We start from the raw sequence: 25,984 nt of genomic DNA, 5'->3' as shown, positions 1-25,984 counted from the left end.
ACACACCAATGGCGAGGTAGGCAAGGCGCCGGCCCGCTCACTGGGAGCATCCTCTTTGATACTATGAACAAATAATTTTAAATAACTCAAAACAGAAAAGCCAGTTAGTTGAAATCCAGACAATAACTTTCAGACCAAAATGAACACAGTGAACAGTCACATTCTTCATTCTTCTCTCCTCTTCTCTTTTCTAATCTCCCTTGGTGAGCAAGTATTCTATGTAAGCGTCAGCAAGTATTCTATGTAAGCGTCCAGTTCATCATCTGTGTTTATGTCAATGTCCTACAGGAGGGAAGGAGAGACATTAGTGTTCAGCGTATGACTGTATATGTGTGTGTGTGTGTGTGTGTGTATATGTGTGTGTGTGTGTGTGTGTGTGTGTGTGTGTGTGTGTGTGTGTGTGTGTGTGTGTATGTAAGTAAGTCTGAGAGACAGTGTGTGTATAACTACCTCCTGTACTTTCTGTAGCAGAGCTACAATGTTGGTTCGTAGTTTCTGCAGTTTCTCATCGGCCTCCCTCAACTTAGTCTCAGCACTGCTGCTCTTCTCCTCCACAGCTTTGGCCCTGGCATCAGCTCTGCTCTGGTACGAGTTACACAATGACTGAAGACCCAACTCGTACTGTTGAAAATACTCCTTCTACAGGGACACACAGACAGGATTAGATACAGATACATTATTGCACGCATGCATATCTTCCATTCGTGATAATCCATCTCTTCTGTTTGCATTCACTTTGCCAAATCAGCTTTGTTTAGCTTCTCCACATGCGTTCCCTCTAACTTCCACTTCTTCAGTATGCTTGCTGTCATCTACCTCGCGAGCGATGGGCAATGATTGTGTGAAGAAATTTGAAGAAACCAAATGAAACTTAAAACTGACCTAGTCGAATTATGAAAACATCCGAGGGATTTTTTCAACCCTTTTTCCATTTGGAACCTCACCTCCATGACACCATGATTTGTCAGATTTTGTCTGCTTTAAGAACCTTGCAGATCAAAGCCCGGAGAGACCAGATTAGATCTCTATAACTGAGGATCACGGTAAGGGTTGTGTGTACAAATCAGCGGTCAGTCTTACCATGGGGAAGGCCACCAGCTCCTCTGCTGTCATACTGTTGATGTCATCTTTTGGGATCCGGAAATCAGGGGGAAAGAAATAACGAAGCAGTGTCCTGGAGACACACCACGCACACACCATCATACAGCAGCAGTTACATCATATCCAAACAATACAGCAATACCAGTGATGACATTGTTAGCTTACCTCATCATGGTGACCAGGCTGTCGGTCACCTCTCGACTGGTTCCTGGTTGGGTGGTGTCAGGTTCCATGGGGGCATCTCTCACCTTTTCACCATCCACCTGGCATCTCTCACCTTTCTGAGCATTCATCAGATCCTTTGCTGGGTCCTCCCCCTCATCACTATCAGACACCTGAAAGATGCACAACACAATACATGAAAACACAGTACATTTAAAAACGCTCACAACCCAGAATTATACCAGAACCTATCCACTGGACAGTCACTCAGCGTGTCTTGTCAGGAGCTGGTCCTGACCATGTCTGTGTAGAAAACACAGGGATGGAAATAGAAAAGAGACACCAAAATCCAAAGTGAGAAGGAGAGGACCCATTCCATTTAGAGTTGAGACAATTCCATAAAGAGTAGATAGGAGTAGGGCAGGACCCATTCCATTTAGAGTAGAGTTAGGGGAGAAGGACAGGACCCATCACCGACTTGTCATTTCAAGTCAATAAGGAGAGCTGGAGAGAACCCATTCCATATATAGCAGAGTTAGTAGAAGACAGGACCCATTCTACTTAGTAGTTGAGTTAGTTGAGAAGGAGAAGAGCCCTTGGTCTTGGCTGAAGGTGAGGGTTACAGACAGTAGTGAGTACCTTGGTCCTCAGCTGAAGGGTGGGGGGTTTGGTCATGGAGGCTGTAAGGTGTGTCTGTGTGTGTGTATGTGTGTGTGTACCTTGGCTTTACTCTCATGTAGGCCTACTTCGTATTGATCTTTCTGTGTGTGTGTGTGTGTGTAATGCGCGTTCCGCATGTTCCGCTGCAGCTGTAGGATATATTGGTATTTGATCACCTTCTATATAAAATCACCTGCTCGGCTTTAATGACTTAACCTCTATTTAAGAAATTATAATTGTTGCCACCCTCTAGTTTTTGGTGAAACTACGTCTTTGTTTTGAGCGCCAGTGCGCGTTTCATGCGCGTGCACGCGGGAAAAAAATTGTGCGCGCGAAAGACAACCGCTCCGCCACTAATGTGAAAAATCCTGGAGGAAACACTTAGCTAGCATACATAGTGGAGTCCACATTCATAATAGAGACTACCCTCCATGTCACTCTGCTTTAATAGATGCCTGCTCACTTCTGACTCGTTTGTCATGGACTGACATGCTTTTATATCTCCTTTCTTGGTTGTCTTTGAAGGACCTCCACTTCTTCTCAGCCAAGGCAGCCTTCTTTTTCTTCTCTCTCTTCTTCTAACACTACTCCATCCTTTTTCCTTTTCATGTGCCCTCATTCATTTACTTCCTCCTTAACGATAGGTCTTTCCATCTTTTGGTCTGTCTATCTGTCTGTCTATACGTGCTAAGTAAGGTTCTTCTTGCCATCACTATAACTGAACTGAAAATGTGATGAATTGACACTGTGAAACAACACAAAACTGAGACTGAATCTGCTGGACAGTTGACTTGACCAGGGTCTTAACAGAGAAAGATGTATGCTCTCAACACACTTGGAAGTCTGAGAAGTAGTTTAGTGTGTGTGTATGTATGTGCGTGCATACATACCTCTGTCACCTTGCCCCGTTTGGCTGGAGATGCCTTCTCAACAGCTTTACCACGATTCCCAACTGCCGATGCTATCTTGGATTTCTTGAGCTGTGGTTCCTCTTCCTCACTATCTTCTTCTTCTTCCTCTTCTTCCTCCTCCTCCTCTTCCTCCTCCTCCTCTTCTTCCTCACTCTCTTCCTGCTCTATCACTCTCTTGCGTTGGCTGCTAGCAGGTGTGGTTGGTTTGGCAGGAGAGGATTTGGCTGGAGTCTGCAGAGAGACCATACCATACCATACATACAGAGAGACCTTACTACCATAACTGCTTTCTGGGGATGGAACAGAATAACCGATTATTCGTTCCTGATGGTCAGTCGATTTTTAACATTTTCCCAAATAAACGCAAATTAAACGGACAGAACTAATGTTGGTTCTGTAGCACTATTTTATTTTTAAAATATATATTAATCACGCACAGAAAGGTAATCTCAGCCAGTACGCATGTGCACACACGCCACAGAGAGATCGTTAGTAATTTAGCAGTCGTTATGGCGAACACAGATAAACTAGAGCTTGAAGTTCCTCTAGCTTCCCTTAAATCTCCTTTTTGGGAAAACTACGGTTTCTCGGTTACCTACAATGACGATGGACAAAGACAGGTGGATCGGACCAAAGCTATATGCCGGCATTGTTCAACTGTGATCGGGTATGTAGCTGGCTGTACGTCGAACTTGTTCACTCATTTGAGTCGGCATCACCCGAATGTGAACATCACAGGTACAAGAAAAAACTGAGTGAAGTGGAAACCAGCTGTGGCATTTACGCTACCTATTTAGACCAGGCCACAACAAAGGCCATAGGTGTTTTTATAGCAGCAGACAATACTCTGTTGTCAGAACACAGGTTTTAAACACATGTTGAAAGTGAAAATCAAGTCTTGTTACGTAGTTCCCGCTCGTCCGCATTTCAGCCAGCAAATCATACCAGCCCTTTATAAACAAGCACCAACTACAGTTGACCATGACTTATCCATGGCATCTGCTATCACTCTCACAACCTATGGGTGGACATTTAACTATCTACATACAGTATATATATTAGGGGTGTAACGGATCACCTAACTCACGGATCGGATCGGGTCACGGTTTTTGAGTCACGGATCGGATCATTTTTCCGATCAACACAAAACATTTTTGTTTTTATAAAAACTGCTTTTTCCTTGAATTCTGTAAAAACACCCCTTTTACTATGTGACAAAAACCAACAACATTCAAGATGTCAAAACTGGTAATATATATATACATACATATATATACATATATATAATATATATATAACATATTCTACACTCAAACATTACATAATTATACTGAAATACACTCAATTTAAATGATAGGAGAGAGGGAGGAGGCGCCTGGTTGCAGCAGTGAGTCACTGGGCTCTTTAAAGCAGATGAATAAACATGTTTTATGCCACTTTTAACTAAATAATAAAGTGAACCCTTATTTTGAACATGGTATGAAAAAAATGCCTACATTATCAGAAGTTGTCGAGCTACCTTTTTCGTGCCTCCCGTCATAGTTGACAGAGAAGCCAAAGTGCTCCAGTACATGGGATTTAAATGACAAGGGAGGCATTTCGAGTTCTTCTCCGCCGAACAACGTAACTAGCACTCGCCATGATACACCTGGGCCGCGTTCGTAAATTCGCTTTGAGAGCGCCGGAGCGCACACTGGATCCGACGTCATAAAGCGACCAAGTAATTTGATTGGACAAGAGGCGTTCCTTGAACGCTGATCAGATTTCAGAGCGGATTTACGAACGCAGCCTTGTTGTTGTGGATTCCCAGCTTCACGTGTAGTGAGCAAACAACGGATTCTTTTTCTTTCGCATTATCAACCTATCATTGCGCTTTAGAGTAAAACAAAGCCCGCAACTGTCGCGTCTATCTTTTCATGGCAACTCTACATTGTGATTTACAAGAGATATTAACTAATATTAAGTAATATTATTACTTTTTGCAATTGATCCGCGGTACACATGCGTTCCGAACCGTGGAGGGCGATCCGAACCCCTAATATATATATATATATATATATACAGTATGTGTTTTGTGAATTTTTCAATTTCATGGATCTTACTGTTCACCTAGCCAACACTTTTGGTTGAAGTATAAACCAAATAGTCACAAAAACAAACCCTGACCCAGCAAGCTGATGAATTCCACCACACACTTACCCGTGAGCTGCGGCTGGGTGGAGGGGGCTTGGCAGGGGTCTTGGCAGGTGCTTTGGGGGTGGGTTTTGCAGCTGGGGGTGGGAGCTTTGTTGCAGCTCTGGCTTTAGATAGGTCAGCTTTGGGAGCAGGGGGTGGAGAGGGAGCTGCAGCAGCAGTCCGGGCATTAGTGGGTTTGCGGCTGAAGGATGGAGGGAAGCTTGGGGGGTTTTTGAGGACGGCGGGTAAGGGGGGAGAGCGGGGGCGTGTCACACGCTCTGACGACCTGGTTGCCTAGGAGACCCAGAGAACAGGAGATTGATATATGTATATATTATATTATATTTAGAAAGCAAGAGAGAGAGTATGTACCAGTGTGAGGTACCTGAGAAGAGTTCTCTGTGTTAGGTCTCAAGCTGACATCCAAAGGTAACTTCCGCACATCTGCTGAAGACCTGATAGTACTAGTTTTCTGAGGACACGAGGACGGACGGACACACAGACACACACAGACACACACAGACACAGATACACACACCAATTAGGGGGTGCAGATTTACGCCATTCATCAAAAACAGTTTGGGCTCAAGTCTATTTAATCAACAAACATGAGAAAGTTCCCCTCTGAAAAAGGAGTGTGCATGTTTATGTAACTGTGTGTCTACCTGAAGTGCCTGTAGTTTCTCCTGCTGTTGTTTGATCTTATCTGTGAGCTCTTTTTGTTCGTCCTCAGTTGTCTGCTTGTCCTTCTTTAGAACTCCATACGGTACATTCTGCTTTTGCTCAGCCGCATCACACCTAAAACACCAGAACGCACACACACACACACACACACAATGATGCCAATAGTTCCATCATATCAGTAGCGCATACACATATTGTCACCTTCTTAAAATAATGGCTTACATCATATTTCTAAAGTGTTGCAAAAGTCTGAATAAACTGAACCAAATCTAGAATATATGATATTTAGGCAAAAACATAATTTTCCTCAAAAGTGACTTAAGCCATTATTTTAAGAAGGTGACTATATGTAATAGTGGGTGTCTCTCTGTGTACCTATCCTGGGTGCTGTCAGGGTTCATCAGACACACCCAGTTGTCTGGATATCGTTTATCCACTGCATCCATTTGGAATGGCAGAGTCCTCCACTTTAAACACTTATCTGTAGGGGATGGAGAGAAGGAGATCAGTGTCTTTGTATATGTGCTGAAAGTTACTGTGTGCGTGAGTGCAACTTACCACACTGTATAGTGAGTGGTATCTCCATGGCACGGCGTCTCTTGTACCTCTGCTCTGAGGAGGGGGTCGAGGACCAGCTGGCAGACAGGTACCCAAACTCATCCCAAAACTTAACAATGCCCTTCTGAGCTACACACACACACACACACACACACACACACACATACACATAAACACACACACACACACACAACAAAACACAGAAACAATTTGAACCATTCTATAGTGGTTAAGGGGTTGTGTCAGTGTAACTCTGCTGTTGCGTGAGTCTCACCGATGTTGCTATCCTTCCAGTACTGGGCTAAGTGTTCTCCCATGGCTTTCAGAAGATGTCGGTACTCTTTAGCATCTGCAAAGTCCTGCTTGTTGTGAGTGGGCTCCAGAACCAGGTAGGGAACATCCACAACCCCCACCACACCTCCACACGCCCTGACATACATACAGAGAAATACGCATTTATAGTTGATAGTAGAGTTAAGCATTAAGAGTCCACAGTTAGCATACTTCCTCTTCAGTTACATACGTGTGTGTGTGTGTGTGTGACTCACATTCCTCCCTCCAGTTGAGGCCCTGTTTTTTCGTACAGTTTGATGAGGCGAGAGCAGTTATACACAAACATCCCATCCAGGTCCCTCTGCCCGATGTTCACCCCAAACATAAAACTCAGCTCCTTAGGCTCCTTTAATGCTCTGAGGGGGGTAGAGAAAGAGAAGCGTTGGGAAGAGGGGTGGAGAGAGAGAGAGAGAGAGAGAGAGAGAGAAGTAGGGATGTGTACGTTTTATAGTTGTAACTAGCTTAATTTTATTTGTTTATTTATAAGGTAGACTGACTTCTGTAAATTAATAAACCCTTGCATTTAAACAATTGTTTTTATTGTCTTCACGACTGCCAATGACGACTGAGCTAGATTACTCTTCCTGCTACGACAGGTGAATTTATGATTCACTTGCTTAGTCATAAGTCCCTTTGGAATAAGGTGTCTGCTAAATGCCAAAAATGTAAATGTAAATGATCGTCTCGACTGACTTCTGTTTGGTCTCCTGGATCTTCCTCTTCATCTCGGCATCTCCACGAAGCATCAAGGCCAACTCCTGGGCTTTCCTCAGCATGGCCTGGGGAAGAGGACCGGGCATGATATTGCAAGTGGGTTGCAAGATATTGCCATGTTTATAGAATTAAAAAAGAACAATAACTTCCATGCAACAATGTGATGGTTCGTTTTGTATGTGTGTGTGTGTGTGTGTGTGTGTGTGTGTGTGTGTGTGTGTGTGTGTGTGTGTGTTCTTACCCGTGCATATCTGGACAGGTCATCGCCATGTTTGGCCTCCAGAGCTAAACTCTTACTCTCCGCCTCGCGAGCCTTCTCGTCAGCTGAAAGACACATACACGCATTCAGCCAAACAGCACAGGTGGTTTAAGTGTGTAGAAAAGGGTTCTGAGAGTTAAAATAGTTATTTCGAATGGAGACTCACCGATCTTAGCAAGGTGGTCAGCCTTCTTCACTTCCTGCTCAGCACGGGTTTTGAAGCGAGTTGACGTGTACTTATACACCCTGATGACACACAGACACAGTTGTTGTATAGACTGTATAGAGTGCACCTGGATTTCTATGAGGTGCACGAAGACCTCTTTGTGAAGTGTGTGTGTGTTACCTAGGTTTATAAAGGCAGCAGGACATTGTCTTGGTGCTGACTTTGTGTCCTTGAATGAAGATCCTCATGCGTGGGTCAATGTACAGAACAGCTGCGTATGCTCGGAATGATCGCCGCTCTGGCTTACTGTGGGGATGGAAGTGATGCTATCACTACACACACATCGTCTTGATCACTACCTTAAGTACAGGTTAGTCATGCACATTTACAGTACAAATGTTTATCCAAAATATATATTTCCCCCCCTCATGTTTATGTCCCCCCCCCCCCCCCTCATGCTATCATACACGCATGAAAACACACACACACACACACACACACACACACACACTAATACTCACACTCCCTCTGCTGGAGTCCCAGCCATCAGAATATCCTGGTAGTCTGTCTCTACATCCAACTCTGGTTCTCTAGTATCCATCAGCTTCAGATTATAGATGATCACCAGAGTACCTACACACACAAATGACTGCTGTTAAAACACACAGCTGCCCCCCCCTCCCGGCAAAACACACACACACACACACACACACACACACACACACACTTACCACTGCTACCTTCTATCTTGTTGAACTGCTCCATCAGCTGTTGTTCAGTTTTAAAAGGAGAGTACTTGTAAATGAGCTCTGTCTCAATGGCATACTTCTCAGGGTCAGCTGTGACTGGCTGCCTGGTCTTCAGTTCCCAGGTGGGGAGAGGCACAATCACCTGACAGGGGAGGGAATAACTGAATATTACACAAATGCTTAAAGGACAATCTCCATCTTACTGAGTCCTAACCTCATCGCCTGACAGAGGAGTCACTCATAGGGCTTTCACACCGACAAAGAACTGTTCCGGTTCACGTTCGTGTTCGGGAACCTCCGAACCTTGATGCTGTCTGGCGAACCAGCCCGTGTTCATACCAGTGTAACCAGAACCATCCGCGTCATCAACGATGGGTGATGAAGGGGCAGGATAAACAAAAATGTCACAACTAGATGGCGGCTACTTCACTGGAAATTAGGATAATATCTTCCACTGACTACAGTATCTGAAATAAACACTATTTTCTATGAAACGAAACAAAAGACACTTTCTACACGCGTTCTCTTACTAATCAGCTGCTCCATTACTGGAATAGAAATGGCTTACGAAATTTGCGTTCGCTTGTGTGAGTGTGTGTGTTTGCTGAGCATGTGAGGAAGATAGAGAGAATGATGAAACTTTTGATAATTGTTTTGATCACTAATGATTAGATTTAGATTAGATTCCATTTTGTCTCCTTCCTTCTTGCTGGTCTTTGCAGCCTAGAATATGACACACCTACTGACGACGTGACTGTTCTACGTTTTGGTTCCCGCTTGAGAACCACTATTTTCAGATTCCCGCTGCGAACCAACTTTTCAGTTTCGGTCTGAACGCGGCGGCCGGTTCCAGACTTGGTTTGCAAATGCAAACCGAAACGGTTCTTTGCCGGTGTGAGGGAAGATAACCAGCATTATTGTACAGGCCATACACACTGAATGGAATAGGTATAAACAACAGAAACTAGTGAAATCATGGCCCTATTGGATACACCTCTCCAGTCCTTTTAGATCTACATAAAGTGCCTGGATGCTAGGAGTCCATTTGGGATTCAACAAAAGACATCCTACACTTTATTGCCAGATTAAACCACTACAGCTGACCCCTGACCTCATCCAGCCCCTCCTCTTCATGGAATGTTCTAGACAGGAACAGGCAGGTGAGTGTGTTCTCCTTCTTAGTGAACAAGATGAAGTCCTTCCCAATACGCATGGAGCCCCTAAAGAACAGACACACCACAGTAAGTCAATAACCTCCACAGACACAACACATCTATTCAGTGGGGTCTGTCCGTCAGCTTCATCTGGGAGTTCCACATGTCTCTTACGATTTTAGCCCGTTGCCGTACTGGCCGATGTGAGTGGACTCTGGAGTTCGCTTACTGGACTTCCCAAACTGAATCACATTAGTAGCTTCATCTGAGAGTGAAGGATGGAGAGAGAGAGAGAGAGTGAGTGAGATGTAGAGAAAGAGCCAGCGATTAGCATGGTTCAATGCTGCACTGACTTGTTAGACTAACCCTACCATGAGACATGCTAGTATAACTTGGACCTCAGTCTCTGTTAGTTAGAGCCCTGTTATTGTAAGTCATTGTATATGAGTGACATCAGTGTAGCACTCACTGGGATCCATTCCTGTCCCATCGTCCAGGAAACTGAGCATGTAGCCTCCACGGAGGTCTTGTCTCTTCTCTGTCAGCCAGGGGAGGTGCAATACAGGTTAGAACATGATGGTAGATGTGTGTTGGAGTCGGAGAGTGTGTGTGTGTATGTGTGTATATATATGTGTGTGCATGGCGTACCTGTGTAAATGTCGATCCGGGTTGCATTTGCATCCCTGTAGGATAGATGATCGACAGGTCGAAAGTGATTTAACAGCACATATACATAGTGAGAACAGTGTTGTGTATCGTTAATAGAAGAGTCATTAAACTCAAGGCCTTAGCAATTGACATTATTAGTACCTGGAGTTGTCCACCAGCTCAGCCAGAGCTCCAAATAGAAACTCGTGGGTTGTCCTGGAAACATACAACAACCAGTCAATTCAATTGAACATTTATTTAAGTGGCAAAGAAAGTCTGGGTAGAGGCGGGCAAGTAGTATGAAATGATTATGGGTGGTGGTAAGGGATAGCGGGGGCGACTGATTGTGTACTGTGATGGTTGGCTCTAAATCAGTGGGTAGGACCCAGGGGTCCAGTAGTAAGAAAATGAAGATCAACACTCCTGAATGACTGTTGCAAAAATTGTTGCGGAAAATGGCTTCATATGATAAATCACATCTGCACTTTTTCTTAAGCCTGTATATCATCACCTTCTTAAAATAATGGCGTACGTCATATTTTCAAGTTGAGAAAAACTGAACCAAATATAGAATATATGATATTTAGACAAAAACATCATTCTCCTCAAAAGTGACATAAGCCATTATTTTAAGAAGGTGACAATATATTTTTAAGATGTGCTAAGCCTACAACCTTTTCTTACTCCAGAGTCTTCCTCATAAAGTAGTAACATCACGCCATCCATCCATCAACAGGCTTCAGTGTACATTGTAATTTACTGTGGAAAGTCATCACACAGCATCTTCCTTCATTTACTACTTAGTCATCCTCATTTGGACTTACATGTCTCCAGGGAGTGACGTTCCAGCACAATAGTAAAGCCAACACTGCTGCAATCATCACCCTTTGACCTCCTCCGCAGAGACCGGTGGGTATTGACCCTCCATCTTCTGCTCGCAGTAGTAGGCCTACTTGTTGCCGAGTGTATTTGGGTTGACAAAGCACCAGAGAAGCCAACACTGTCTAGCTGATACACGTCTGCTACACAGCGGCTGGCTGAGATTCCCAGCACAATTAAGAAGCATTTGGGTTCTCTGTGTGCTCTCTCAATCGAGGTATCTAGAAAGCTCAGAGTTTAATTCATCTGCTTGTGATTAAAACAACTTTCTCTTGTGCAGTTTGATAATTATAATTCTCATAATTCTAATTATGCTCTCATAACATCTGACTGATTTGAAGACAAACATTTAGCTGTCTCTCTCAGCATTGACACCTTGAATATCAGCAGCAAGTCTCAACTGATTCCCAGGAGCACTGCTTCCCTCTCCTGCGAACGTGGAGTTGTTTCAACTTTGCGAGGGGTTTCCTCTCCTGTGCATACTGGGGCTTCATTGACATTCCTCGGGGTTCCCCTGTCCTCCCCAAAAAGTCTCATCTGGCCCGTCAGACCTCTTCCTCCCATTACATTTAACATACTCTAGTATTTTCCTTCTGATTATTGTAGGGGATGGATAGTAGGGCTGCTACGATTATTCGACGTCGTCGACGTCACCGACTACGTCAATACGTCGGTTAGCGTAATATGCGTCGGTTAGTCGTAAATAAACAAAATGGCGATTTTTTTTTTTTTTTAAACCTTTATTTTACCAGGCGAGACAATTAAGTGTATGAGTGAAAAATGGATAGCTACTAGCTAATGTTACACAAGCAATGTAGCTCACCACAGTTCGTATGTCTTGTCTTCTGGTGTTAGTAACGTTAGCTATGTAGCTGGCTAGCTACGGTAGCCTATTGTCATTGTGGTGCGAGCACCTACTGTACGTTATCTAGCTCGTAGCTCGCATGCTACGTTAGCATCAATTTAGCTAATCATAACATAGCAGCGAGAGTAACGTTAGCTAGCTATGTGTTGTGGTGATGGACAGACTTCTAAATGGCCATGTTGGCATTCAAGTTGGCTAAACATAGCAGTGAGGTGGAGCCAAATAAGTTTTTTTTTTTTTACAGTACAAAAATTATCGTTAGACTTATCGATAAATTAGTCGTTAGACTAACCGAATAATCGATAAAATAATCGCTAGATTAATCGTTAGAAAAATAGTCGTTTGGGACAGCACTAATGGATAGTGTCAGCTCATTCTTGATACAGGAAATACAAAAACACTTCAATGAGGAGGGATGGTCTGCCACTGGTATTTGCCTTGGTCCATACCAGTCTTAGACCATGTTCTTGAATTCTCTTGCATTATGTTTACACTCTTAACCCAAATGATTAAGAGATGTACGCCTCTTCTTCGGCGTATGGGTAGTTGTTTTCCTCTCCACTCCACCAGGCTCGGGGCCGAGGGGCTACCCTTTTACCACCCCGAGACCTGGTTGAGGGGCTCACCCGGGCTATATTTCTGGACACCCCTCCAGAAGCCACGTCATCGTCTCGTCATCTAATACCGACAGACCATGCATCCCGTTGGGTGGGTGGTACACCGGGCAATCCAGGATAACATGGTCTGCGGTTTGGTCCTCTGCGCCACGCTCGCTTCTGTACACTGTACGCTTCTGTACGCTGATGCACATTGAATAGGGGCCTTACATGCACCAGGTGGCATAAGATAAAGTTGATCCTTGCAGTATTGTTTGATGGTGTTAATGTCCAGGCTCTACCTGGCCTCTATGGTGAATCTGAATCCTAATCTTGTTTTGTAAGCCACAGCAGCTATAGAAAGAGAATCTCATGTCTGGCTGTCACATAGCAGTGACCTTGGAACATCAGCACCCAATTATATAACATCCCAGCGGTTCACAGGGGTTTTAAACAGGTGTTGCTCAGTTTTATGTACTCAATCATTGTTCCGTAGCAGTCAACGTCATTCCTCCTGACCCCAACCCCCCCCCCCCCCCCCATCCTTCCATTGTCTTCAGACTCAGTGGTGCCCAGAAAGCAGGTTTCATATAGTCATCCATAGTGTCTATTCTAACTTAGCTTTTAAACTGTGTTGGAGCCCCTACGATTCTGGATTACACTGATAAGACAGTGAAGCCCTGGGCTTAGGAGACCACTAGTGAGTGGCTTCATCTCAAAATCCACCAGCATACAAATGGTTCATGTAACATGTTCAGAGCTCTGTTTTTTCTTTGGAATCATGCAGGTCACCTTGTTATGGATCATGTGCAGTGCAAGTCACAGACTGAGGGTAAAATGGATACAGTACCACCACACCCCAAAGAGCCATTGCTTTTTGGTCAGGCTGCATTTGTAAATAAGAATTTGTTCTTACATGTTTGCCTGGTTAAATAAAGGTTAAATAAAAAAATAATAAATAAAAACTGACTGCAGTCATTAGTAAACAGTTATTCCATAGGCCTAGAAAACCTTGAAAACATAAGTCGGCATGTTGGGCAAAGTGAACATTGGTGGCGTGAGAATTGGTCTGGGTGTGATGCATGTGTGGTATGTATTGGGTGTATTTTCCCCAAGATGGTACTTACGAGTTGGTGTGTAGATACTCAAAGGTGAGCTGAGCCCTATTCAGGCTGCTGTAGTTAGAGTAGGCCATTACCACTCACTAAAACTACTACTTATTCTCTTCCTGGTCTTCTTTCTGACTTCCTTTCAGTCCAGTGGAGTGGATCTATTCATGAGAACCTACACAAACACAACAGTACACTGGTTTAAAAATGAACAAAAAATAAACGTATCTGGATGGGGGGAAAAACCAATGACCTGAAATAAGGTGCGATCATGCAGAGCATAATACATAGAGAGGAAACAACTCAATCATTGATTAACCCCTAATGGTTGACATAGCCTACTCGCTGCAGCCGTGTCTACATTGGGCATTATATATAGGCTTTTTCTTAAGACTGCTTAGGTCTACTCTCAAACGTCCTCAGCCACAGCACCACGCGCCAGGTGAACCACTTCACTTTCAAAGCAAGACTCCCAAAAGACAATACTCTCACGTGGGAGGTTCACAAGTGCTGAAACGGTTATGGATCATTCCAAAGTCTTGACGTCGTTTTATGACTTAAGTATGGATGAGGAAGTAGAAGAAGAGACCGTTCTGTCATACTATGTTCTGTCAACGTTGGCAGCACTGGTGTAGTCTAGTTTTTTCTAGTGGGTATACTGTGATTTTTCCCTCCCAGCCTCATATCGTTCATAAAAATACATCTGCGCTCCCTGTCTAACATTATATATATATATATATATATATATATATATATATATATATATATATATAACATTACATGTTATAAGGCTGATCTGTGCATGACAGTGCTGCATTTTGACATATTTCATGTTGCATTTCCCCCCGTTGATGGTATATGACGCTATAGTCAGTCCCAATGGTCCAAAAGTCAAGTGCTTTGTAACACATACAGTGTTAGCTGTTAATAGACTTATAAAAACCTGTACTATTTACACCTATGTTTTAGAGGCTTGCAATTTAGAACTAATACACTTTATTTTATTGGGTTACTCTTATTCTGACTATTTGGTGATGTAGTTCAGCCACCTGGTATTTCCCTCTCCAAATATGATGACCATCAGAGTGAGCATTCTTAACTTATAGGCTATTATGCCACTTATCCCCCATTCGGAATTTGACTGTATCAGAGAAGAGGTAGGCCTATGTCTAAAGAAATCTCATTTGCAATAGAACTGTATGAGATATTTCCATACAACTACTGGTTAGTGTTCAATAGCACCCTAGACAATTCAGTAATGATATATTTTTCAGGGATTTCTGTTTTTCTGATAAATGAGAGAAAAGTGATGGAGTCCTATGTTCCTGTCACCAAAAAGTAAAATTTCCGTCTAAACTAAAGCTAGGTTTACAGGACTATAATTCAGTATTTATTTAGGTAAATAGTTGTCTGACTATTTGGTGATGTAGGACAACCACCTGGTTCATACCTCAGCAAATCTGAATAGGAAAAGAGTGATCATTCTCAAGTTATGGGCTTTTTTGTCACCTTCCCCATATTCGGCCTGGTCTAATTTGGCTCTTTTTCAGGGATTGGGGTAGTTCTAAAGAACAACCCAAAAAACATATTTTCCCCAAAAATAAAATTTGACAACAATCAATGTCATTAATGGGAGACCCTAAAGATAAGAAAAATCATTGTTGTCATTTGTTCTACCTCGGGTAGGGGTATCTCGAAAACTAAAGCCTTTTTTGAGGACTTGCTGCTAGACTATAATGCTAGCTTCCGTGCTAGTAGACCTATGTGCTAGCTTGAAGTATCAGTTCAAGCACACCGCCTCTTTTCGTCTGAACTCGGTTCGTCTGGTCTGTTAACTCGTTAATCACAATTAAAAACGGTTGACCGACAAAACTGAAACTACAATGCTTACCTGCTGATAACACCGACTTTGTCCTGTAACTCGCAGTCGAATCGCCGTCGAATCCACTTCCCGCAGTTTTTCAGATCGGGGGTTGGGAGTGCGCGTCAGGGACTTTGCGACACCTTGCGACGCAGCCGTATTCTCGCGAGATCATTCACGTAATCTGTGTGAGATGGCGCGAGATCACCGTCAGGTTATGAACTACAAGTCCGACAATGCCATGTGACCGTTCTGCTTGTTTGCACTAAACACGTGCCTTTAGTCTAATATCGATATATATATAATAATATATTTAGTCGAATATTGAGACATGTCAAAGAAGCCATTCATTGTAGAACACAGGACTATAATTGTTGAGTAAAGTTATCACTGTTGACCAGTGGTGTAGTCTAGTTTTTTCTAGTGGGTCTACTGCATACCTGTCAACCCTCCCGTTTTTCCCGGGATTATCCCGTATTTTACACTTCAATCCCACTGTGATCCCGTTTAAATGTTTTCCCGTAAATCTCCCGTATTTATTTAAAAATAATAATAATAATAATAATAATAATAATCTCGGTTTGAGAATTACCATACTCAACTCACAAACTCATACGTTTGTGATCAAGTAGAAGAAGAAGAAGAAGAAGAAGAAGAAGAAGAAGAAGAAGGAGATTCGATAGCACGAGAACAATAAGATGGATGGAGTCACAGTACCTGCAAAAAAGCTCAAACTTCTGTGCAAATACAGAAACACATGGGAGGAGGCTCATGTAAATTTAACGAAGAGCAACTTCGGAGATAATCATGCTTGGTGCAAAATATGCCGCACGGATTTTAGCATAGCACACGGAGGGAAGTGTGATGTGAGTCAGCACGATAAATCAGGAAAACATAAACGCGCCAAAGAAGCCCAGAAACATGCCTCACCGATGACTACATTCATCACACAAAAGGCTTCTGTGGCAGATCAATTAATGAAATCGGAGGTAAAAATGTCAATGCTTTGTGCAAAAAACAATGTCCCCTTCAGCTTCTGTGATGACTTCAACCGCAGTGTTGCTGACATGTTCCCGGACTCAGCCATCGCTCGCAAGTACTCGGCAGGAAAAACGTAAGCCACGCAGCTCATCAAAGGTAGGCCGAAATGAATGAATAAAAAGGACGATCTAATTGAATATTTGCTAATGTTCCCATGTTGTAGCCTTATAATAACTGGATCCTTGCTTAACAGGTGCCATAGCTGTGGAGCTTGACGACGAGGTGTCAACTATATGCAAATCCCAGCCTTTTTCTTTGTTGTGCGACGAATCAAACAACAGAAAAACAGACAAAGAATTCGTCATCCTTGCAAGAAACATGAGGCTACACTTCAGGTGGCAACCAAGTTCTTAGAAATGCCCATATGCAATGTGGGTAATGCTGAGAACTTGTATGCAAAGTTGTCTGAAGCATTGAGGTGAGAGAAGGGCACTGTCGACCTAGTTTGCATTTAATTATAACAGCTAGAGCATTTTACATAGCAGTTTTTTTTTGTTTTGTTTTTTAAATGTGCTTTCCTGTTTCCAATAGCAAAAGAGGCATTCCATGGGAGAACCTCATTGCCTTCAACTCAGACAATGCAAGTGTAATGAAAGGCAGACACAATTCGGTCATCACTAGACTAAAAGGAAGCCAACCCAACGTCCAGGACCTTGGCTGCATTTGCCACCTTGTCCAGCTTGCCACTGGCTGTGGCATCAAAGCAGCCAAAGTTCCAGTGGAGGACATTTTGGTGGGAATATATACCCTCTTTGACAAAAGGTAAATGTAAAACAACTATACTTATAACTCTAATCTCATAATTACACCATGAGCAATGTAAGATCACTTACAAAATTATCTTGTTTTCAGTGCAAAGAGATGTGAGCTCTACAAAGAGTTTGTAGAGTTTACAGACACAGACAAGTTGAAGCTGCTGAGGTACTGCAGTACCAGATGGCTCAGCCTGCTGACTTGTGTAAATCGAGTCCTCAACCAGTGGGATGCTCTACAGGTAGGATTGTAATAGTAAACTCCACTCAGCAGATAACTACACAATTTATTGTGGTATGTTTCCATTGTATTTTTTAATCAAATATGCCACCCTATATCCCTATAGGCGTACTTCAACAGTCACGAGGAGGTGGAGAGGAATACCAAAGTTCGGGATCTCGCAAGCCATCTCCGTGATCCAATTGTGAAAACGTACTTCATGTTCCTGAGTGCTGCCCTCAAGCCTTTAGCTGCATTTAATATTGCTTTTCAGGTGGAAAATTAACCACACTGGTCCAGCCCACAAATACACTCCTTCTCAGAAGGTGTTGAGGAATGCTAAATCTGCAACCTATGTGTACAACAAGTCCCTTGAGCATGGAAGAGACCTCCATGGTGAGTAATGTATGGCCTACATTGGTGATTAGTATGCCCTATGTCATGGTGATTACCGTAGTATGCCCTATGTCTTGTGCTGAGGAACCGAAGCTTAATTTTACTCTGTTGCATTTGCACTCTGTTGCTACTGTTTATATCCATTATATTTCTTAGGTTTTCTGAAATGACATGCTCACAATCTAATCATCTTACCATCTGTAATAATAATAATAATAATAATAATAAATTAAATGTATATAGCGCTTTTACGGGGCTCAAAGACGCTGTACTCAATGTACAGCTGTACTCACCCTCTCTCCTTCTCTCATATGTAAATATGTACTCAATGTACAGCTGTACTCACCCTCTCTCCTTCTCTCATATGTAAATATGTACTCAACGTACAGCTGTACTCACCCTCTCTCCTTCTCTCATATGTAAATGTATAAGTGATGTGTACATAAATAATGAATAAATGTGTTTAATTGATATGCCCTTTTGTGTTTTCATGTGTATATAATGCAGACAGGGATGTTCAAAGTATTTCACTTTGAACCAGGTATTAAGCAAGTGGTTGCCTAGTGGTGATTTTAGGATTGACTGTGTGTACCCTTGTCTAAATGTAAGGGGTATGGTTTGTGGACGGTGGGGGGGAGAGGATGGCCCGGGCCCCGGGGGCGCGCGGGGAGGAAATATCCCTTATTTTCAAATCCCAATGTTGACAGGTATACTATACTGTGATTTTTCCCTCCCAGCTTCATGCTCACCCGTCCCAGAGCGACGTGTCCTGGAGCGACACCCGTCCCGTAGCGACACGCCATAAGCACCACCATACTCACTTATGCATACAGTATGCATCTACACATACTGTATATGAGAGCATTCTGAACGACTGGTTATGTGTTTACAAACATTTCAATTTATTATAAACAAAACAAGACTTTAACAACCAATGGCATTTACAGCAGGGGGGTGGACTGATTTTCTACTGTTTAGTGTTAATCACCATCACTATGTACTCTCAGCTTAAATGCAAGAAAGAAAGAACTGTTACAAGAACTGCCACAAGAACTGCTACAAGTCAAATGCTTCAAATAAGAAAAAAACAAACAGCCTGGTAGTCTACAAAGCTTTCCAAATATGCTTGTACTCGGCCATCTGAGGTTTGCATTGCCTCCTTGCTTGTGTGGCAGAACGATGGCTTCTCAACCATGTTGTGATGTACTTCCTTGGCTCAAAAAGTCTTACAGGGGGCCCATTGATGCTGATCATCATCAAATGACTGCCATTGGACAACAACAGTGTAGATCTCTTGTCCGTGCATATATTGTTCATGAGACTGAAGCCCCTTTCACATTCGGCAGTGCTGCAAGGGATGGTCTGCATGCATCGTATGAATGAATGGTCTTTATTGTCATTGCTATAGTACAGGTACCAAACAACGAAATTTGGGAGGGGTGGCTCCCCTGGTGCTAGGAAAGAAGAAAAAAAAAGAGGGGAAAGGAGCTGGTTTACATAAATAAAGGCTATGTACACTATCCACTATACTATACTGTACAGATAAAACACTGTGCTGTACTCTATGCTATGCTATACCTATTCTAGCATTTCCTATTTCTCTGCAACCTTATGTACCCTAGGGTTGTCATATTGCACATAGTGTTATTGCACATTCATTTAAAGTGTCGCAGTTTGCAGGCTTGAAATGTACACATTTGTGCCTCAGCACTACACCTGATTTTTCAATCCAGCAGCTGCCATCAATCCGTCCAGACTGTCCAGGGCCCAGAACCTAGGTCTTTGCTGTGTTCAGGGCCTGGATGGCCCTGGGGTAGAAGTGTGAATGGCTTTAGGCTTTCAGGCTCACTGTCTGGGTGCTCAAGGAAATCTCTCATACCATTAACTGCTTGCGCTTCACAAAGATTGAACCGCCTGCACAGTCGCTTTACCTGTGTCTCACCATGCCGTATGCCAGGTGTTGATGGCCAGTTTCCTGTATCCAGAACATTGAGATCAAGAAGCATTTCACCTTCAAATGAGAGGCGCTTCTCCATGTTGTTGATCAGACTTTGGAGGAACTGCTTTGCATTGATTGGTGTGAGCTTTGCATTTGACTCCAGGGGAACTGATCCCAAATGTCCCAAACCCAGTGCTGTCAGTGCCTCCTCTGTTTTCTCTCCTGGGGTGTCTTTGAATGTTGCCAGCACTCTGATGGTGCGCTTCAGAAGCTGGTTTGCTCTCAAGAGTGTGGTTGAATGGGCCTGGAGTTGCTGAGATAGGGTTGCAAGTTCAGACAGTGCATCATACATGAGTCCAAGGTCACACAGGAATTCCTTGCTTTGCATACGACGTGCCAGGCCTCTGTAAGTTTGTCTCTCTTTGCTGTTTCTTGTTTGGTCTTCTGCAGCATTTTCAAAGTGCCTGTTGAGTGCTTCATACGACCTCCACACAGCCTGTACAGAACGGAAGCTGCTGGCCACCCATCGTGTACTTAAAACTCTGCCAATTTTCAGGACTTGTGAGCCCACTTCTTGTGCTGCTTCCAGAAGCTCCCGTGAATTTTTATTAGACTGACTGTAGAGATTGTGGATCTTCTCCATGAACGCTTTGAAGTGGTTGATTGCCTGAACCTCATCCACAGCATCAGATACAGCCAGTTCCAAACGGTGGTTCATGCAGTGCCATGTGAAGAGGTTAGGGTACCTTGCAGTCAGCCTGGTTGCCACACCAGACTTCTTGCCTAACATGACACTTGCTCCATCAGAAATAAATGAGACCCAGTTCTTTTGAAGCCACTCTTCACTGAAGCCTGCAATGTCCAAACAGCTCAGTAGAGCTTCTTCTATGCCCTCTGCCCTTTGGCTCTCCAGCTCAACCAGCTCCAGGAACAAAAATTCAGGAGTAGCTCCATCTACTGAGGCTTTCAGGCTGACAATCATGGCAGATTTGTGGCTGAGAGATGTAGCCTCGTCGATGAGAACAGACAACTTGCTTGAAGATGACACAAGACTGTGAACAATTTTTTTCTGCATCTCTTTTGCTATATGTTCCACAATTTTTGTGGAACTGTACCTTGAGTGCAGACTAGTACCCATGTTGACACCATTTTTTTCCTGAAGCTCAATGAGATCATCATGGTCAGTGAAAGGTCGGTTCATCTTTGCAAGATAGTATGCTGTTCTGAATACAGCATCTGTCTCAGCCAACACAGTCTCTGACACAGCTCTCACCAAATTTCCAAGCAAATCCTGTCCACCCTTTTCAGTGAGCTCCTGGGCTATTGCGTGTGCCCTGGACGTCTCATGTCGTCGAATCTTGTTCCTCAAAGAGGTCAGAGCCGTTGATCTGTCTGTGTTTAAAGACTGGATCTTAAAGGACACCCACTCCTCAGATATGGACACTCTTTTTTCTGTGAGGATGGCAGTTGATTTTATGGACCTGCAAATAGCACAACCTGGAAGTAAACAAAACCACGACTAATTAGCATCATCATACACGTTTTGTATCTATATTAGCAATAACATCTGCTGAACAGGGCCAACATTTTAATTAAATTAAATCTAAAGTATTTAATAAACTGTTTACAATCTTCACACCATGGCTAGCAAATGCTTGAAAAGCAGATGAAAGGAGGAAAACATTACACTCTTTCAATAGCTAATTATCTGACAACTATTGATAACTAACATTACAATATAGTAATTGAATGGTAAATGTCTTAAATTAATGCACATTAAAGATGACCCTGAATTAACTCTCATTTGCATAGTCATTGACTTTATGAATTTCAATTGTTTATATCAGCTTTGCCTTTTCATGTGTGCTGATATTACCTAATTTTCTGTCCCTCCACTGGAACCAAGGATGCCTTGTTTTAAATTCCTTAGCCTGACTTTCAGTCCACAAGGCTGGCCAGGAGTTCTCAGTTGTCTCATCGTCTGAAACAAGGAAATATAAACATCATATTCTGTTTGTTTTCTACTGCACACAGACACACACGCACATGTTCTAAGTTCTCTCTCCCCTTCCCCCGCATTCATTGATCCATCATCACACTACTATTCTGACAGAGAATAACTATACAGAGAATATTAACGCAGCTAACGTTAGTGAAGTTAGCTAGCTAGTTCTAGATACAATTCAATATACCAACAATAATACCCTGCTGTTACAGTTTACGTTAATGATAACGCATATCATATGGTACTTTCACTTACCACCAGGTGACGTTACGAATAGAGGCAGTAGATATTGACAGGAAAGATGGGTGAGAGAGAGCAGGGATGACAGGCAGTAATACATGTCCGCGGCCGAATTCGAACCGGGGACCTTGAGATGACATGGCTGACGCCTTGAAATTGGCTATGGATAACACACAATAAAGTAGCTTTAAGAAGACAGTTCACGGTCAATAAATATCAAAAAGTGTGGTTGATCTGGCTTTATTGTTATCAAGGGTCGGACACATACAGGTCCAGATCAAGGTTCTGACATACAGGTCGCACTCGAGTTCATAGTGCCGTCTCGTACCTGCGACCTTAGAATAGGCCAGAACCGCTATTGTTCTCGGACGTAACCACAAGACCACCGAGAAGCTAACGGAATTATGACGGCGGTTAGGATATTTAAACTTTTCGAACGTTAAATTATTTTTGGATAATAATTGTGGTAACCTAACTTGTGAATAATGGGAATGCCATCCAGGATTCAAGTTAACCATTTATTGTAGAACGGTAAGTAACAACGTGGTACTCTGGTCACTTGCTAGCTTAATCTGGGACCCCAGCTATTCAACAGGTAACTCAGCCCAATGCATCTGGTGGTCCCCTACTGGCGTGGGGTGGTACTACAGGTAGTCTAACCAGGATATCACATTCCTCCCCCCTTAATACAGTACAGGTACCATACAACGAAATTTAGTAGGGGGGGCTCCCCTGGTGCTTGGAAAAAGACTAAAAACAAGAGGGCCACGGGTAAAATAAAAAAGGGAAAAGAGCTGGTATCCCCTGATAATAACTAAGGACACATTTAAAACACAGGCAAATAATGCAAATAATATTTGTTTTCCCATAAATAGTCATAAAATAGTCTAGTGTCCTTTGAACTTGAGGACGGTGCAGTGTGGTATGTTAGGCTGTAATATCCTAACCCTGATTCACTGTAATATCCAGACCCCTGATTGTCTGTAATATCCAGCCCTCAGATTGGCTCTTATATCCAGCCCTCTAATTGGCTGTGATATGCACTCTCTGATTTTCTCTAATATCCAGCCCTCTGATTGGCTCTTATATCCAGCCCTCTAATTGGCTGTGATATCCAGCCCTCTGATTGGTTGTAATAAGATGCTATTCCCTCTGCCTCTAGATGGCATCATAGGCTGTAGAATGAGGGATCAAGCACTTGCACTGTTTAGTCCTTGGGCCAAACCCCAAAATTGAACAATTCATTACCACGTGATTTTTTTGATACATCCCTAGATTATGTTTTGATTTGATAGACCTTTTGGTTTGGCAGCTTACAGACTGCTTTTGTTCGAGTGAGTTTTGCCAAACAAAAGTCCTCTGTCATATCTTGCTCCCCTTCGCATGATTCGCTCGTAGGTCGGGCTGTGGGGGTGGTAGAGACATGAGCCCAGAGGACTTATTATGCACTTGAGTTTTCTGAACACGTAGAGATCAAGACCTTCTTAGGTCGAGCTATGGTCACTGTTCCGTACTCCATGGAATGCCTAATTTTTTTGCAGTTTTCCGGAGGTATTGTGTGGTAGGTGCGGAAACGTGAACATAGCTCGGCCTAAGAAGGTCTGATCGACTCGGGTTGATAACAAAAATCACATCTAGAATTTGCCCACCCAGATGGTAATGAAAAATGGTCTGGCCGGAGGACTAGTTGTTACAACTCTGGTATTAATTTTGTCAAAAAATATTTTTGTTTTATTTGTATACATTTTCTTCAGTCACATGATGCCCTTGTGAGAGTTTGCCACTAGAGGGACCAGTAAGATTACTGGACAACAGACTGCCTGCAGTGGTGAGTGCAGTATCATATTACTCTTTCACTGTAGATAGATACATTCAATTAACTCATTCATGTCCACAGGTACTATAGAAGTGTACTGTATGGCTCCAGGTCAGAAAGGTTAATGTCCTCCTTCTCAGTGAGGTGATGTGGTATGTTGTACTGATGGCACCACATACAGTATATTTATAATATACCTGTACATGAAACACATCTTTATGTGATATTACAAACATTACAGGCGGTAAAGCGGATATTTAGTAGAAGGGAGGGAGACGGAGGGAGAGGAGAGGAATGACTGACATCAAAGAGACGTGGTAAAGTGTGTGTGTCAGGTGGGGTGTCATGGGGTAGGGTACACATAGTCCTGACTTTGCTCATGCCAGCAAGAGCAAGTGAGAGAGGGCTAGATGGCACGTACTAGTGCTGGGGGGGGGGGGGGGGGGGGGGCGGGGGGGCAGGGCACGTAGCGCTCCACTATAAATACACACCTGGACTCATCCCAAACCACAGAGTATCTGTGATACAAACACATAGGAAATCCACACACACACAGGCTCCATGTTAATGATTCTCTTTCTCTTTCTCTCTCTCTCTCTCTCTCTCTCTCTCTCTCTCTCTCTCTCTCTCTCTCTCTCTCTCTTTCTCTCTCTCTGTGCTGCTGTAGGCTATGGCCCTCTACTAGCATTATTAGATCCACATCATCAATCTACTGTCAGAAAAGGAAGTGTGACATTAGATTAGATTAATCAACTTTATTGTCATCGCAGAGTACAAGTACTATACAACGAAATGCAGTTTAGCATCCAACCAAAAGTACAAATAGTGATATGAGAGCATGACATAAATAGAACAAGAATGGTAGTGATAGTTAACTATGCAATATTATACAGTATGTGCAGAGGTAGTATTGTAAACATCAGTTTAGTTTAGAGGTATACACAGTTATGGGCTATATACAGTTATGAGCTATGTACAGTTAGGTAGCTAGTACAGTGAGGTAGTTTATGTACAGTATCTAATGTGCAGAAGTATAAAAAGAAGCTACATCAGGAGACGTGCAATATACAGTACCGGAATGTGCAAAGGTAGTAATATAAACATCAGTAGTGCAAAGGAGTGATCACATTAATCATGTGCAGCCATCAAAGTATTGTCATTGTCATAGCCATAGTACCCCAAGGTGGAGGGGGGGGGGGATACTGAGAGTCATAGTCAAGTGTGTTTGTTTGTGTGTGTGTGTGTGTGTGTGTGTGTGTGTGTGTGTGTGTGTGTGTGTGTGTGTGTTTGTGTGTGTGTGTGTGTGTGTGTGTCTGTGTGTGTGTGTGTGTGTGTGTGTGTCTGTGTGTGTGTGTGTCTGTCTGTGTGTGTGTGTGTGTGTGTGTGTGTTTGTTTGTTTGTGTGTGTGTGTGTGTGTTTATAAAAAAAAAATGTTTATTAAAATATTAATAATTTGTAACTGTTTATGAATATATAGTAGTTACTCATAATTGAATGTTTAAGATTTTGGAATAATCATTTGATAATAGTGAGTTCATTATTTATATATGAAAGTTATTATAAAGTGTTGTCCACAGAATGATAATGCAATGATCATGATAATGATAATGTCACAAAGCAAAAGTAATCTCAAATTGCTTTCATGAACATGACAATGAGTTCAGTGTTCTTCAGTGGCCTGACCCGTCACTGGATCTGAATCCAATAGAACACCTTTGGGATGTGGTACAACGGGAGATTCACAGCTTGGAAGTGCACCTGAAAAATCTGCAGGAACTGCGTGATGCAATCATGACATCATGGACCAGAATCTCAGAGGAATGTTTCCAAAATCTTGTGGAATCAATGCCATGAAGAATTTAGGTTATTTTGAGAGCAAAGGGAGCCCCTACCCAGTATTAGTATAGTGCTCCTAACAAAGTGTTCCGTGAGTGTAAATGCTAGTATAAGACACCCATCTTAAATCCTACATGAGGTATGTGGTACTTGAC

The 25,984-nt window shown here is 42.9% G+C and overlaps 1 protein-coding gene across 1 annotated transcript; it reads right to left on the bottom strand.

Moving 5' to 3' along the window:
- Nucleotides 1-216: 216 nt before the first annotated feature.
- Nucleotides 217-13,809, bottom strand: LOC308157797 (ATPase MORC2-like; the record flags this gene model as incomplete). Its single annotated transcript, XM_080531399.1, has 24 exons — nucleotides 217-282; nucleotides 451-639; nucleotides 1,081-1,174; nucleotides 1,267-1,436; nucleotides 2,814-3,065; nucleotides 5,034-5,303; nucleotides 5,395-5,481; nucleotides 5,675-5,807; nucleotides 6,069-6,174; nucleotides 6,252-6,380; nucleotides 6,526-6,680; nucleotides 6,800-6,940; nucleotides 7,278-7,363; nucleotides 7,540-7,622; nucleotides 7,724-7,803; nucleotides 7,904-8,029; nucleotides 8,245-8,356; nucleotides 8,455-8,614; nucleotides 9,584-9,692; nucleotides 9,801-9,891; nucleotides 10,096-10,164; nucleotides 10,275-10,309; nucleotides 10,437-10,490; nucleotides 13,742-13,809. The coding sequence occupies 24 exons, from the start codon at nucleotides 13,807-13,809 to the stop codon at nucleotides 217-219; spliced, it is 2,865 nt and encodes a 954-aa protein (XP_080387525.1).
- Nucleotides 13,810-25,984: the final 12,175 nt, after the last annotated feature.

This window comes from Nansenia antarctica (assembly GCF_963989245.1).
Source record: "Nansenia antarctica genome assembly, chromosome: 5".
Lineage (NCBI taxonomy): Eukaryota > Metazoa > Chordata > Actinopteri > Argentiniformes > Microstomatidae > Nansenia > Nansenia antarctica.
The sequence above is the reverse complement of the archived record's forward strand: the minus strand, read 5'-3'. Positions and strand labels throughout refer to the sequence as shown.